Source organism: Sorex fumeus, unplaced genomic scaffold, assembly GCF_029834395.1.
Source record: "Sorex fumeus unplaced genomic scaffold, SorFum_2.1 ptg000003l, whole genome shotgun sequence".
In the NCBI taxonomy this organism is placed as follows: domain Eukaryota; kingdom Metazoa; phylum Chordata; class Mammalia; order Eulipotyphla; family Soricidae; genus Sorex; species Sorex fumeus.
The window spans coordinates 48,407,131-48,422,384 of record NW_026606060.1 but is presented as its reverse complement, the minus strand read 5'-3'; the positions used below and the strand labels follow the sequence as shown (position 1 = coordinate 48,422,384).

General features: G+C 39.9%; 1 protein-coding gene across 4 annotated transcripts in view; it reads right to left on the bottom strand.

Moving 5' to 3' along the window:
* The window catches only part of ANO4 (anoctamin 4), a 448,648-nt gene that overhangs the window by 31,314 nt on the left and 402,080 nt on the right, over nucleotides 1-15,254 (bottom strand). For all 4 annotated transcript variants that reach the window (XM_056116873.1, XM_056116883.1, XM_056116889.1 and 1 more), the window contains 3 exons: nucleotides 5,604-5,640; nucleotides 1,633-1,744; nucleotides 5-62 (listed from right to left, as the gene is read on the bottom strand). In XM_056116873.1, coding sequence (XP_055972848.1) covers nucleotides 5-62; nucleotides 1,633-1,744; nucleotides 5,604-5,640 — 207 coding nt within the window. The remainder of the gene's footprint in view (nucleotides 1-4; nucleotides 63-1,632; nucleotides 1,745-5,603; nucleotides 5,641-15,254) is intronic.

Below are 15,254 nucleotides of genomic sequence, written 5' to 3'. Positions count from 1 at the left end.
AGACCTCTTCTAGTCTCCACCTGTTGATCAGCCTCAAGTAGGCACCTGGGTGTCCTGTAAATCTTCAACACAGAGAAAAACAAGCCATTAGCAACCTGCCAGCCTAAGCCTCCAGAGACTATGATATTCCTGTCAGCACCTCTTCCTATGAAAATTTCCTCCACGTAAAGTCACAAGTATAGGGAACTTGGAATCTTCTCAGAGCTGTCATCACTATAACTTCTGAAACTTGGGGTGGGGGGTGGGGGAGGGGAGTTGGGGTGATTGCTCTTCGGGCCCTTTTATCTGGCTGCTAATCACAGTGGCCAGTTTTCACTGCTTCCTGTCATCTTTTAACATTTTTTCCGGATGAACATGAAATGGCCTGGCCTGTGAGAGTGGGGGTGGGTGGTAGGGGGGTTGGGGGTGGCGGACTTAATGGCTGTCTGAGCCTTCTGAATCCAGGCGATGCTGTCTTTAAAAAAATGCATTGGGGCTGGAGTGATAGAATAGCAGGTAGGGCACTGGCCTTGCAAGCAGCCCACCAGGGGTTGATCCCTGGTTCCCCTCATGGTCCCCCAAGCACTGCCAAGAATCCTGAGTGCAGAACCAGGAGAAACTCGTGAGCATCACCAAAACACCAAAAGCCAAAAATAAACAAATGCATCAGTAGCATTTCCTAGTAAAGGAGCTTTCAAGAAAGGTGGAGTGGCTGCAGCCACCTATGCCCATCCCCCGTCCTGCAGGGCTTCTCCCCTCAGAGACAGCGTGTCCTGTCTGAAGCAAGGCCTGGGCCCGGAGTCTGTCTGAACCCTCCCTGCTGTACTCAAACATGACCCGGGTTCCCGTGTAGCCCACCCCCTCCTTTGTGGCCTGCTTGTCCTTCCCTCTGCTGGGATGTCAGGCTTCGAGCACATGCTCTGAGGGCTGCGCTCCAGGGCAGACTCAGGGCTGCACCTTCCAGGCCTTCCCACATCCCACATCCAACCATTCCCGCTACTGCACTTGTCAGGAAAGATGCACAGGGATGTGTGTGTGTGTGTGTGTGTGTGTGTGTGTGTGTATGTGTGTGTGTGTGTGTGCGCATGTGTGTGTGTAAACATTCTTGGGGGTGGGAAGGGAAGAGGAGGAAGCTCATTCCTTTTCTTTTTTTTTAAAATTTATTTTTACTGAATCACCATGAAATACAGTTACCCATCCCTCCCCCAGTGCACATTTCTCACCACCAATGATCCCAGTTTCCCTCTTCCCACTGCCCCCTACCCACCAGGCTGTCTCTACGGCAGGCACTTTTCTTCTTTCTCTGTCTCTTTCTCTGTCTCTCTCTCTCTTCTCTCTCTCTCTTTCTCTCTCTCTCCCTCTTCTTTTGGGCATTATGGTTTGTAATACGGAGAGGTTATCATACATATCCCTTTACTTCCTTTCAGCACACAGTTCTTGTCCTGAGAGACCATTCCCAACTACCTTCATAGTGATCCCTTCTCTATCCCAATTGCCTTTCCCCTCAGCCCTTGTTTCAGGGAGGAAGCTCATTTCTTTGAAACTTGGCATAAAGCACCCTAAAAGAAGGACTTCTAAGGAACCCCTGGTCGGTGACCTCCCCAGAGCTCTCCACCCTGGAGCCTGGCAGGTGAGGGGCGTGGGCGTCCTTACCTTCCAAGGAAGAATGCAATGTAAAACGTAGAGCTGTTCAGATTAACGAACTGAAAGAGAAACATTTTCAGGGTGAAGCTGTTCTCCCACTCGGACTCCGTGCGAGGCTGTTCTGTGGGCAAGAGGAAAACAGAGCTGGGGAGGCTGCAACTGACCCCCTGCAGCCCTCTCTTTCTGTCCCCTCTCCATTCACACAGTGTCCCCAGGGAAATGCAGAGGACCCAGGCTGGCTAGGAGAAAGCGTGGGGCAGAAAGGCCCCTCTACGGGACCCTCCAGTTTGCAGCCCAGCCCAGTCAGGGTCTGGCGGGAGGTGAATGGTGGGACGGTCTGTTGCAGAGAACCTGCAGATCGACCATCAGGCTGAAGGAACCCCATTTCCAGGCTTGGATATCAGCCCCAGCTCTCCTTTCAATTTTACTTTTTATTTAATCACCATGAGACACAGTTACAAAGTTGTTTACGATTGGATTTCAGCCCCCCCAATATTCCAACACCCGTCCCATCATCAGAGTCCATTTCTCACCACCCATGTCCCCAGTTTCCCTCCCACCAGCCTACCCCAAAGCCTGCCTCTATGGCAGGAACTTTTCTTCTCTCTCTCTCTCTCTCTCTCTCTCTCTCTCTCTCTCTCTCTCTCTCTCTCTCTCTTTCTCCCTCCCCCTGGGCATTATGGTTTGCAATATAGATACTGAAAGGTTATCAAGTATAACCCTTTACCTCCTTTCAGCTCTCACAGTTCTGGTCCAGAGTGATCTTTTCCAACTACTATTGTCATTGTGGCCCCTTCTTTATCCTAACTGCTCACTGCCCCCACCATTTGTGGAAGCTTTCAACCATGGACCATAACCAAGTCTTCCTGGTCCTTGTTTCTTGGCCTTTTGTCTTTGTGTATGTCTCATAATATGTTTTTTATATACCACAAATGAGTGCAATCGTTTTATGGCTGTCCCTCTCCTTTGGACTTATTTCACTCAGCATGATACTCTCTATGTCCATCCACTTATAAGCAAATTTCATGACTTTATTCTTTCTAGTGAATGCACAGTATTCTACTGTGTAGATGTACCATGGTTTCTTTATTCAGTCATCTGTTCTCAGGCACCTGGGTTGTTTCCAGATTCTGGCTATTGTGAATAGTCCTGCCCACCTTTTGTTCTTAGTTTCTGCCCAGGGGGTAGAACATGAGTAGGATCAGGTACATCCTAGCTCCTAATAATTCCTCGTTCCCAGGTTTTATTTCTGGTGCTAGGCCAGTTGCTGCTGGATGAGAAGTCAAACCCTGTCTCAGAGAGCTGAGAGTATCTGACTTCCAAGCCTGTCATGCGCAGACACCATCCTCATTCTCATGAACAAGAGCCAAAGACATCTCTTATCTTGAGAGCATTTACTACACATCACTCCCTGTCTCTTACAATTTCTTGGAAATTCTCATCTTCTTAGATTTCAACACCCACAAATCAAATTCTCATTAGACCCTATGATATGGATTAAATGATGTATCCCTTGTCCAACGCTGTGATCTCAGGGCAAAAGCATTTAATCCTGTTTCGGAGCTGCATCATCACCTCGGGCGATGTCAGAGGAATAAAACAGGCTGCAGAAGCACCTTCAGTGTTTCACTGGGCTGCTAACTGTACATTGGCCACTTTACTCCTTCAATATAGACCCTATGCACTATATAACTCAAAATGAGTCCTGGGCTCCCTTCTGAGAAGGCAGGGGGAAAATGAGAGTTTGATTTTAAAGGGTTTAAGTGTCAATTGCTGAACAATGCTGTGCTTCCACCGAGTATAATGAGCAAAGATGCTGAACTTTATTTAATCATGGCTTCCAAATTCTTGGTTCCATCAGCAGGTCTCCTCAGCTGGAAAGGTTTCCAGAAGCACCACCCACAGACAGAGCAGGGCTCTCTCTTGGCTGGCACCATTACCCACTTGGATCAGGGCTTGCTGTTGAATGCAGTATTGATGGGTGGTTACTTCTTTTGTGGTTGTAAACCCTTCTTCTTTTCTTTTTTTTTTTTTGCTTTTGGGTCATACCTGGCGATGCACAGGTGTTATTTACTTCTGGCTCATGCACTCAGTAATTACTCCTGGCAGTTTTCAGGGGAGCTTATGGGATGCTGGGAATCAAACCTGGGTCGGCTGCTTGCAAGGCAAACGCCCTTCCCACTGTGGTATCCCTTCAGCCCCGCATCTTTTCATCTTTTAAATCATCCTTGCCAAGGGTTGAAGTGCTGAAGATCTCTCTAACACTGAATGAGCCAGGCAAAGAGCTGATTCTAGATCCAGTCATTAGAGGGCTCAATAAATCATTCTTGTATTATAATCATTATTACAAATATAAATATTTTTGAGATTTATTTTGTCCTTCAGACAAACTACATCCGGGATGTGTTAGAACAAGTTATGTGTGGAATCATGCCACTTTCTCAAACTTTATCATGTGGCTAATCATTAATAAAACGGAGACTATTTAACTTAAAGGTATGGAGAATCCATAGGGTTTCTATCTGGCTGTCAGGTTGTTTGGTGCTTGATCAAGTCAGAGAGATGCTCCGAAGTGTAACTTCTGAATAAAGTTATTTCTGAGGCATTTCAGGGATGGCTAACCTGCCTCTATTTCTGATAGAAAGCTCTTAGTCTGTGAAAGAGTTGACTTTGCTGTGATATGTCATGAAAACTTCATAGATGTTTAACTGCATGAAATTTGGAGACCATAGCAGATATACACTTTTGTAAATAATTCAGGACACGTTAGGTTCAGGTTCAGCTGTCCCCTACACAGGAACAGTTTTGTGGTGCTGTGATTTTTGTGAAAAAAGAGAAAAATACTTTGAAAATATTTTTAAGAGATTATCTACATAAACATTAACATTTATTGGGGGGTGCTGATCCAGAAGTCATCAGCACATTCTACCACAGGAACCTATGGCCAGGTTTGATAGCGCAGATGCACAAACAAACCAGAGAAACTCTTTTTATTTATTTATTTATTTATTTTTGCTTTTTTTGGTCACACCCATCAATGCACAGGGGTCACTCCTGACTTTGCACTCAGGAATCACTTCTGGCGCTGCTCAGGGGACCATATGGGATGCTGGGAATCAAACCCTGGTTGGCCGCGTACAAGGCAAATGCCCTACCCGTTGTGCTATTGCTCCAGCCCCAAAATAGAGCAATTCTTTCAGGTTAGGGACTGGTGATGTTGGGATCAGGGTTCCATTTGCTTCTGGAGCCTACCAGGGAACCAGAGCCACCTCAGTCCTATGATCTCCTATTCAATCAACACTAGATTTTTCCCTATTTCTCAGCTATAAAAGACCACACTCCTTCAGGCCTTTCTAATATTTAAATTCTATTTTTCCTGGGTCCCATTGTTTGAACTCATTGTTTCAGGAGTTTTCTAACTTTTCAAAAGTTAGCTGTCAATTTGAGAACAGTATAAAAGTGTCATTCTCTCTCCACCACAATCCAAAGCTCATCTCCCCACCCACTGTATCTTCTGCACCCTGAAATCTCAATACTGCCACCCAGATCCTAGAGTTACCTGCACACCGGTTCTGTCTGTTCTCAAACACTGTAGGAACCTCTACTTTATACTGGTGGAAGGAAGCTGACACTAGTGTTGAGATGGTGTTGGAATATTTTATGCCTAAGATTCATCTATCACTAACTTTGTAAATCACGGTCTTTTAATTAAGTGAAGATAAATAAACTATTAAAAAAGAAATGACACTAGCTTATGAAAGATCATAAATTTTAGGTAGAAATGGTCACTGCTGTTTCCTAGACCAAACTTAAGTCATATCTAAAATGTCTCCATTGGGGAAAAGAATAAATTATATGCAGTTCAAAATGAAAGGAATTTTCTTTTAAGCAGTATTTAGAAAATAAATACTTGAAAAGATACTTTCCAGATAATAATATTGCATACAATTGTAACATGAAATGAAAAGGGTCCCACTTACCTAAATTTGTCAAAAGAAGAGCAACTTTTTCATAGAGCTGTAAAACAAATGATATCTATTCAGTAAATGAGCTACAGAAGTTCTGGAATCTATGATTAGAAAGGACATAGGTAATCAAATCAGAAGCAAAAATTATTTGGTACCATTCACTGCTCAGAGAGTGGAAATATTGTGAACCATATGTCTTATTTTGCTATTTGAAAGAGAAATCTCAGTATCTAGCAAAACCACAACATCAATCAACAAATAGTGGGAGGGGGCTGGAAGAGAGGAAAGGCCAGACCAGAGGGGACATAAACAAGGGTGGAGGGTCAGGAACACTTCGGTGGTGGGAGAAAGCAATAACTTTATAAAGATGACTATAGACTTTAACACTATTGTAACCCTACTGCCTAAACTATAATTTTAAAAATTCTTACATCTAATTGTGGAGTCAATAGTTCTGCATTAAAAACGAGGATTGTTGGCACTAACAACCCATTTGTTAGATAATGTAAAGCAAGTCATAATATGCCTTCCATATGCAATGAGAATCTCTCTAAGACATCTTCAGAGAGGAAGACTCTGCCCTCCTGTTGCTTTTAAAGAGCATTTGACTTTCTAGACTATAGAACTAACAAATATTGATGAATATCAAAGTGGTCAAGATGATTGGAAACTCTCAGAGCTTAAGATACAAGGTTACTTCAATGTATGGATCCTTAACTAACTCAGAAACCTGGTAAATGGAAGGGCCTATGAGGGAAAGGAGGGGCTGGGAAGGGATATATATGTGTTTGTGTGTGTGTGAGTGTGTGTGTGTCCATATGGATATTCCCATACATTCAGATCAAACCAGCTCCAGGAAATTCCCCAAGTAGGATACAACTTGGGAAAATAAAAGAAAACAGTGGAGCAGATGCTATTGGTAGAATAAAAAATGATAAAGGAAAAGAAAAATGAGTCAAATGGATATATAAAAAATATAAAAGTTAAGGCTAGAGAAGTGAAAATGTACTGATTCCCACATGGAGATTCGAGCTTGACCAGTCTGCCAGCCAGCTTGTGGGCCTGGGCATGTTCTTTTACTTGTTCTTCAGATGTTCATGTGGTTGAAGATGCTTAAGTAAGGGCACTGCATTCACTCATCTCCACTCATCTCCGAGTAACTTCATTATCTAACACAGAATTCTGCTAATTACAGAAACTGGCTCAGATTGTATGTCTCAATAATTTCAGCAATGACTATAGTTTTATTAAGATATAATTAATATGGTCATAGTACCAAATTTATTGTATGGAGTCTAATGTTATTAGAGATTTTAATAAAAAATCCTTTGGGCATAGGTAAGTTAAACATCTCAATTTTTCACAGAAATGACATACTGATAACCAACAATGTAGAACAAGTATTATAGTTGAATATGTTTCAATATTACAAAGGTACTATTATTAAAGAAATTTACTTACATAATTTTGTAAAATTAGATTTGAGTGATGAGACAAGGTCTCAAAAATTCAATTTTTGACTTTCTAACCTTGATACCATTAACTTTCATAAACATCTGTCAACGTGACTTTCCTTGAATACTCTTCCTCTAAGACCTTGGCAACAGATTATATAGCATCATTACTTTTAGTTGGACACTGAAAAAAGAAATAATTTTAGAAAGGAATAGCACAGGAGTCAAAGTTATGAATATTTTGAAAAATAGGAATGTTTGTGTATATAGGGACAGGATCCTCTGATTTCTGTAAACACTTTACAAAGATGCTGGAGATACAAAGGAGAGGAACCGGAGGTTTGGGGAAGGATGCAGGCAGAAAGGGCACAGACCCAGAGGAGAGAGAGAGGGGCTGATACCCAGCAGAGAGCTGCAGATGACTGGATTCTTGAAAAGGTTTGATTTCACATTAGGCAGCTGAAATTGAGAGGAAGGATGTTTTGCTCTGATAAGAGCAGTAGAAAATCCAAGTTTCCAAACTTCGTGCCACAAATTCCAAGTGTTAAGATCTGTAGCTGGCGGCAGGTTCTGATCCAAAGAAAATGTGTGAAAGAAGTTATAAGCAGTTCTAATTTGATCTTCTCAGCCTGATCAATGTAGGTGAGTTAGTTCTGATGGGAACCATATTTTCTATTGTTTTGGAAAAAGACATTGTAGGTTTTTGCTGTATACAATATAATGCAATATCTGATTCATATCAGTGGAACTGAATAAAGCAGATGAAAATAATGCTGTCTCCTCAGAGGATATATCTTTTGCTGACATTTATAGCTTATAACCACCATATTGAGATGTACTTTGGCTTACTAGCGAAGCAAAATGGAATTGAAATAGTCTAATAAGAAACAAAAAAATCCATATGATTCACTCAATTTTTAAATAATTTTCAAGACATGGCATAAAGAACCAGCAAATGTTCCTTCACTAGTCATTAAGACACATAATATTTTGTTAGTATACAGAATACTCTTGACAACTATCATAAATATTGTTATGAAAGTACATACTACACAAGAAAAACACATCATCTCTGCTAGAAAACAGACATCCCTTAGAGATTTCTTTAGTTAGGCTTGGAAAATTCTATCAAAAAAAGAGAAAGAGAGAAAGAAAGAAAGAAAGAAAGGAAGGAAGGAAGGAAGGAAGGAAGGAAGAAAAAAGAAAGACAGAAAGAAAGATAGAGAAAGAGAATATTTGATATAGAGGAATTATATTATGAAAAAATTACGGGCTTTCATGAACTTAAGTTAGCCAGTAGAGAAAGGAGTATTGGCTGGAGAGATAGTACAATGAGTTGGGCATCTGCCTTGTGTGGCCATGACATGTTCCATCCCTGGTAGCCTATAGTTCCTCAAGCATCACTGGGATTAATTTCTGAGTCCAGAGCCAGATGTGACCCTGAGCACAGCCAGATGTGGCCCCTTCCAAGAATAAATAAATAAGAATGAAAAAGCATTAATGTTTGGGAATGATGTACCAAAAAGAGAGCATAAGTCATTCCTTGTTTTTTGAGATCAGGACACTGAGAGAATCCAACATGCAGGGAGAGAGGCTGGTAACACCCCCTGAACCTCACAAACACTGACAGCAACCTAAGTGGCCACTGGGACAGACAACAGAGAGGGTACCTCAAAGGCTGCGGTGTGCTGGTGAGGTTAGGACACAGATGAGAAGATTGTTCTTGTGCCAACCAAAGGGACAGGGAAGGGACAATGGAGATGACATGGAGGCCTATGCCCCTGACTCAGGAGAATTCAAAGCAGATAATTTGAGAATACAGAATACATTCCCTATTCTCAGCTCTCAGAGTCCATCGCAGTGTGGGGAAGTACACTGAGAGCAGAGAGGCTTCTGAGTCTCAGATCTGGGCTTCCAAATAGAAGGGACACTGGCAGGAACATGCATCTCACAGAAGCAGCGAGGCCCCTGCCCCACCCCTTCTTCCTTCACAGATGCCCCTGGTCCATCATACCCTAGTTCTGGCTGCCACAGAGGCAAGTGGTAAGAATAGAATAAGCTAAGACATAGCTTCATCTGCTGGAAAAGAAAACCTGTGCAGTTAAATCCTGAGTTATTTACACGTAGATTTTAATCAAAGAGTAAGGAATAATGATGATGATGATAATAATAATAATAATGTTTTAAATGAGAAACAAGCCATTGGGCAGACAAAAGCAAATTCTAACAGGCAAGTAGAGGCTTCAAAGTTATATGACATCATAAAGAGAATGACAACTCATCAGAAAACAAACATAATAACATGGAAGAGGTTGAACTAACCAACAGAAAATTCAAAACAAGTATCATGAAGAAACCCAAAGAGATACAAGAAAGCTCAAGGAAGCAACTAAATTAGTTCTGGAGTATAATTAGTGAGCAGAAAGTGGAAACTAGGTTATAAATAAGAGATAAACAGATTTAGCCTGTAAAGAACTCAATAACAAGTTTAATAACACCATAGAAAACTATATATATATGTATTTATATATATATAAAAGAGCTAATAAAGAAATCAGTGAGTCAAAGATAGAAATTATTCAAATGGAAAACATGACAGAAATAATATATAAAGTTATGAAGAAACCCTGGGCTGGAGTGATAGCACAGTGGGGAGGGCATTTGCCTTGCATGTGGCCGACCTGGGTTCGATTCCTCCATCCCTCTTGGAGAGCCTGGCAAGCTACCGAGGATATCCCGCCCGCACGGCAGAGCCTGGAAAGCTCCCCGTGGTGTATTAGATATGCCAAAAACAGTAACAACAAGTCTCACAATGGAGACATTACTGGTGCCCACTCTAGCAAATTGATGAACAACGGGAGGACAGTGCTACAGTGCTATGAAGAAACACTACAGGAAGCAGACAACCCCATTAGGAAATCATAAGGGTAATAGCATTGGGTAATCTACAGATTGTTACAGAGAAAGAGGAATTGAGAGTTTATTCAAAGAACTAATAGCTGAGCATACTCCAAACATGTGAAAGAAACTGAATATGCCTGCTCACAAACTAATAAAACACCTGGTTTAGAAATAAGCAGTGTTCAAACTTACTATATCTTTGAATTGGTGGCTGAAAACAACTGATGAAAATATTAAAACATACCAAGATGCATGTTCATGAAACTGTCAAGTGTCCAATACAAAGAAAAAATAATGAAGGTAGTTAGGGATAAAATAAGTACCACTGTACCAATGTCCTTTCGTTGTTCATTGATTAGCTTGAGTGGGCCCGGTAAGGTTTTCATTTAGCACAGCAGTAGGGTGTTTGCCTTGCACGCAGCCAGCCCGGCCAAGCCGGGTTCTATTCCTCCTCCCCTCTCAGAGAGCCCAGCAAGCTACCAAGAGTACCTCACCCGTGGCAAAGCGTGGCAAGTGACCTGTGACCTGTTCAATATGCCAAACACAGTAACAACAAGTCTCAACTGGGCTGGAGTGAAAATAAGTAACATATAAAGATATTACCAATAGGCCTTTTTAGTAGATTCTTTTAGCAGAAACATTTTAATCTAGTAAAAGGTGGAATGAAACATAAATATTTGTCTATCTATCTATCTATCTATCTATCTGTCTCCCTGTCTATCTAAACCAACAATCAAGAATAGACTATTAAAGCATGCCTGTAGCAATTGAAATAGAGAAGGGACCATCGTGACAAAGATAGTAGGAAATGATCATTCTGGATATGAACTGTGTGCTGAAAGTAGGTAGAGGAACAAATATGATAACCTCTCGGTATCTGTGTTGCAGACCATAGTGCTCAGAAGGAGGAAAGGTGGAAGGAAGAGAGAGAGAGAAAGAGAGAGAGAGCCTGCCACAGAGCATAGAGGCAGGTTGGGGAAGGGGATGGCAGGAGGGAAGCTGAGGTCATTGGTAGTGGGAAATGGACACTGGTGGAGGGATGGGTGTTGGATCATTGCATGACTGAAACTCAATCAGGAACAACTTTGTAACTGTGTATCTCACAGTGACTCAATTAAAAAAATAAAAATTAATAAAAAACATACTTGTAGAGATCACTGTCACTGTCCTCCCATTGTTCATCGATTTTCTCAAGCAGGCCCAGTAACGTCTCCATTGTGAGACTTTGTTGTAACTGTGTTTGGCATATTGAATACGTCACAGGTAGCTTGCCAGGCTTTGCCGTGTGGGCGAGATACTCTCGGTAGCTTGCCGCACAACATCTCATACTATTCATAACAAGTAATACAAAATAAATTATTTACCACCTGCCTAAGGTGCAGGCTTGGGTGGTGGTGGGAAAATTTGTAGTAATGGTGGTGGGAAGGTGTAATGGTGATGGGATTGGTGTTGAAATGTTGAATGTAAATAATTACTGTGAACAGCTTTATGAAAATAAAATTTTTTAAAAATTAAAAAAATAGTACATGTACATGCAGGTGTGGAAGAAATGATTGGTGTTCATTTTTACAGATAATTGACATTTGATTGTTCATTACTTGTAGCTAAGTCAGGTAGGTTAGCAGAAGGTGTGTCTCACCTTTCTGGAGAGAACAACAAGCACCTCCAGGCTCTGATGCAGCACATAAGACCGAAGAGGGTCACGGATGACTTCAATGCTAAGAGCAGGTGTTGTAGATATGGAAGAGAGAAATAAAGGCTTCCTAAAATAAGCAAATGCTAAAGGAAGTCACCACATCATAACCCCTGAACAAGACAGACTAAAAGGAGCTCTTCTATTTGAATGGAAAAATGAAAGTTCACAAAAAAGTTGAATAAGGTAATAAGAATAAATTCAGGGAAAAAAGGAAAAAATGGTACGAGCCAGCTGTCATCTGTCAATAATCACCCTAAATGTAAATGGACTTAATTCACTAATAAATAGGAACAGAAGAGCTGGATGGATTAGATAAAATTATATACTGCCTAAGCAGGTTGACTTAGCTATAAAGAAAAACACAGAATTGAAATTGAAAATGGTTCTCCAAGTGAATAAAAAAAATTTTAAAGGGAGTAACTGTTTTATTTAGATGAAAATAGACTTATAAGAGCCAGAGTGATAATACAGAGAGTAGAGTTTTTTGCCTTGCACTGCAGCTGACACGGGTTTGCTTCCCAGTACCACATATGGGCCCCTAAGCCCAACCACCCCAGCCTAACACTAACAAAAGGAAATAAAGATATTATATAACAATAAAGGAACTGGCACAGTTAAGATCACACTTAATACATATGCATACAACACAGAAGCAACAAAAGACACAGAACATATAAATCCTAAAATGACTCAAATAAAAAAGTTAGGAAAACTTCCAAACACATTTTGTGAAACTTACATCACCATGATTCCCAAACCAGAACAGCACAAAAAAACATATCTAAGATTCCTCAAAATACTAGCCAGCAAAATTCAAGGGAACATTAAAGAATCATCTAATACAATAAAGCAGGATTTACTCCAGAGATGCAGGAATGGTTCATGACCTGAAATTCAATAAATCTGATACACCATGTTAATAGAACATATCAGTTCAATAGATGCTGAAATTGACAATATTAAAAATTCTTTTATAATTAAAAAGGTAACAAATCAGGCATAGAAGAAACAGCTCAATAAAGACCAAATGTGGGGCTGGAGAGATAATACAGCAAGTAAGAAACTTGCCTTGCATGTGACTGAGCTGGGTTTGATCCCCAGCATCCTATATGGTCTCACAAGCACTGCCAGGAGTTAAGTCCTGAGTGCAGAGCCAAGAGTAACACCTGGACATTACTGGGTGCAGCCCCCAAACAAACTAACAAAAGAACATATGTGACAAATTCATAGCCAATATCATAGTGACAAAAAATGAAAAGCCTTTGTTCTAAGATCAGAAATAAGGATGCCCGCTCTCTCCACTGTTAGTACAATGTGAGTTTCTATTCAGAGCAATAGATTAGAAAAAGATAATTCTTTTTATTTAGAACATTTGAAAAGAAGTAAAACTATCTTCAAGTTGACATGATAAAAAAATTCTAAAGACTTTAGCAAAACACTATTAGAATAAGGAATGCTGTAAAGTGGCAGGCTACACAATTAACCTGTGGAAACCTGTTGGGTTTCTATATGCAAGAAACAGACTATCAGAAAGAGAAATTACAAAACCAACCTAATTTATAACCACATAAAATATTTATATGTCTTTGGCAAAATTTCAATCATAAGTAAAAGAAAAATACTTCTGATTAGAAAGAGGAAGAGTCAAAGGAATGAAATTATATCCTCTATTTGTGCAATGGAGGAATTAATATTGTTTAAAATCAGTATATTATTACCCAGAACAATGTACAGATGAAACAAAACTCCTAACAAAATGTTAATGTCAACTGCACTTTTCACAAATTTAGACCAAAACTGTATTTTGTTTGCAACTATAAAAGACTTCACCAGCAAATATAATCCTGAATAAAAAGAACAAAACTGTAAGCATCACGCTCCCAACTTAAAACTATACTCCAAAGTGAGAGCAATCAAAATAATATATTATTACAATAAAGACAGAATGGTGGAACAGAATTGAAATGGAAGAAATAATCCCTCACATAAAATGGATAACTAATTTATGACAAAGATCAGTGTATGAGGCACAGATAGTTTCTTCAATAGATGCTTCTGGAAAAACTCAACAGTCACAAGTAAAAGAACAAAGCTATTTAACTAACACCAAACACCAAAATATATTAAAAATTAACTAAGAGACTATTATAAACCCTAAAACCACAAAACATACACAAAAATAGGTGATGAACCTACTAGCTTCAGAAATGTCTGGGGATTCAACCCTAATAGCAAGGAAAACAAAATAAGCTACAAACATCACACAAATGAATGCAGTCATTTTACATCTGTCCCTCTCCATCTGACTCATTTCATTCAGCATGATACTCTCTGTGTCCATCTATTTAAAAGCAAATTTTATGACTTCATTTTTCCTAACAGCTGCATAGTACTCCATTGTGTAGATGTACCATACTTTCCTTACCTAGTTTTCTATTCTCAGGCACTCAGGTTCTTTCCAGTTTCTGGCTATTGTTAATAGTACTGCAATGAACATTGAAGTGAGATGGTGTTTCTGCTGTGTGTCTTTGGATCCCCAGGGTATATTTACAGAAGTGGTATCTCTGGGTCAAATAAGAGCTCAAATTTCTAGTTTTTTTTTTTTTTTTGAGGAATGCCCATATTGTTTTCCCAAAAAGCTGGATCAGTAGGAATTTCTATCACCAACAAGGAGAGTCCCTTTCTCCCTGCATCTGTGACAGAACTGGTTGTTCTCTTGGTGATATAAGTTGGTTCCTTGCTTTGAATTGCATTTCTCTGATGATTAGAGATGTAAAGAACGTTTTCATGTGTTTCATTGAATTTCTATGAGACTAATATCCAAGTCCAAGGAAAACAGGGGCCAGGAGGACTGGTCAATGGTTGGAAGCTACCACAAGGGTGTGTGGGAGGCAGAGGGCAGATGGAACATTGTATGATTGAAACCCAATCATGAACAACTTTGTAACTGTGTATCTCACAGTGATTCAATTAAAAAAAAAACACTGGGGTAAAAAACTACAAACAAATGAGGCATCAAATAAAAATCTTTTACACAAGGTATGAAATTAACATAATGAAAAGGCATCCTACTGAATGGTAGATTTTTTGGGGCAGCACACATTTGATAGGCTTTAATGTCCAAAATAAATAAAGAATTCACAAAAAAAAATAAAACAAAAAAAATCAGACAACTAATCTAAAAAATGGACAGAGGGCCTGAATGGACAATTCTCCAAAGAACATAAATGATCCACAGGCACATGAGATGTTCATAGCCACTATTTATTAGGGGGATGCAAATCAAAGCTTGAGCTCTCACCTCATCTCTGTGATAATGGTTATTACCCAAAAGTCAAGAACCAACAAGCACCGGTGAGGATGTGGAGAGAAGGAAACCCTTGTACAATGTGCGTGGGAATGTAAACTGGAATATGGAAAACAGTAAAAGGATTCCCATAAGGAATACCTTCGTTTCTTATTTTTGTAAGCTTCTGTTATTTGTATTTGATGCTGGCTTAAAAAAATGCACACCCAAGGTGTTCATTTATTGTATTTAAAATAAATAAACATATACCTTTAGAGCAATACTAAGAATAATATCTTCTCTCTTTAGCCTGTGGGCATCATTCA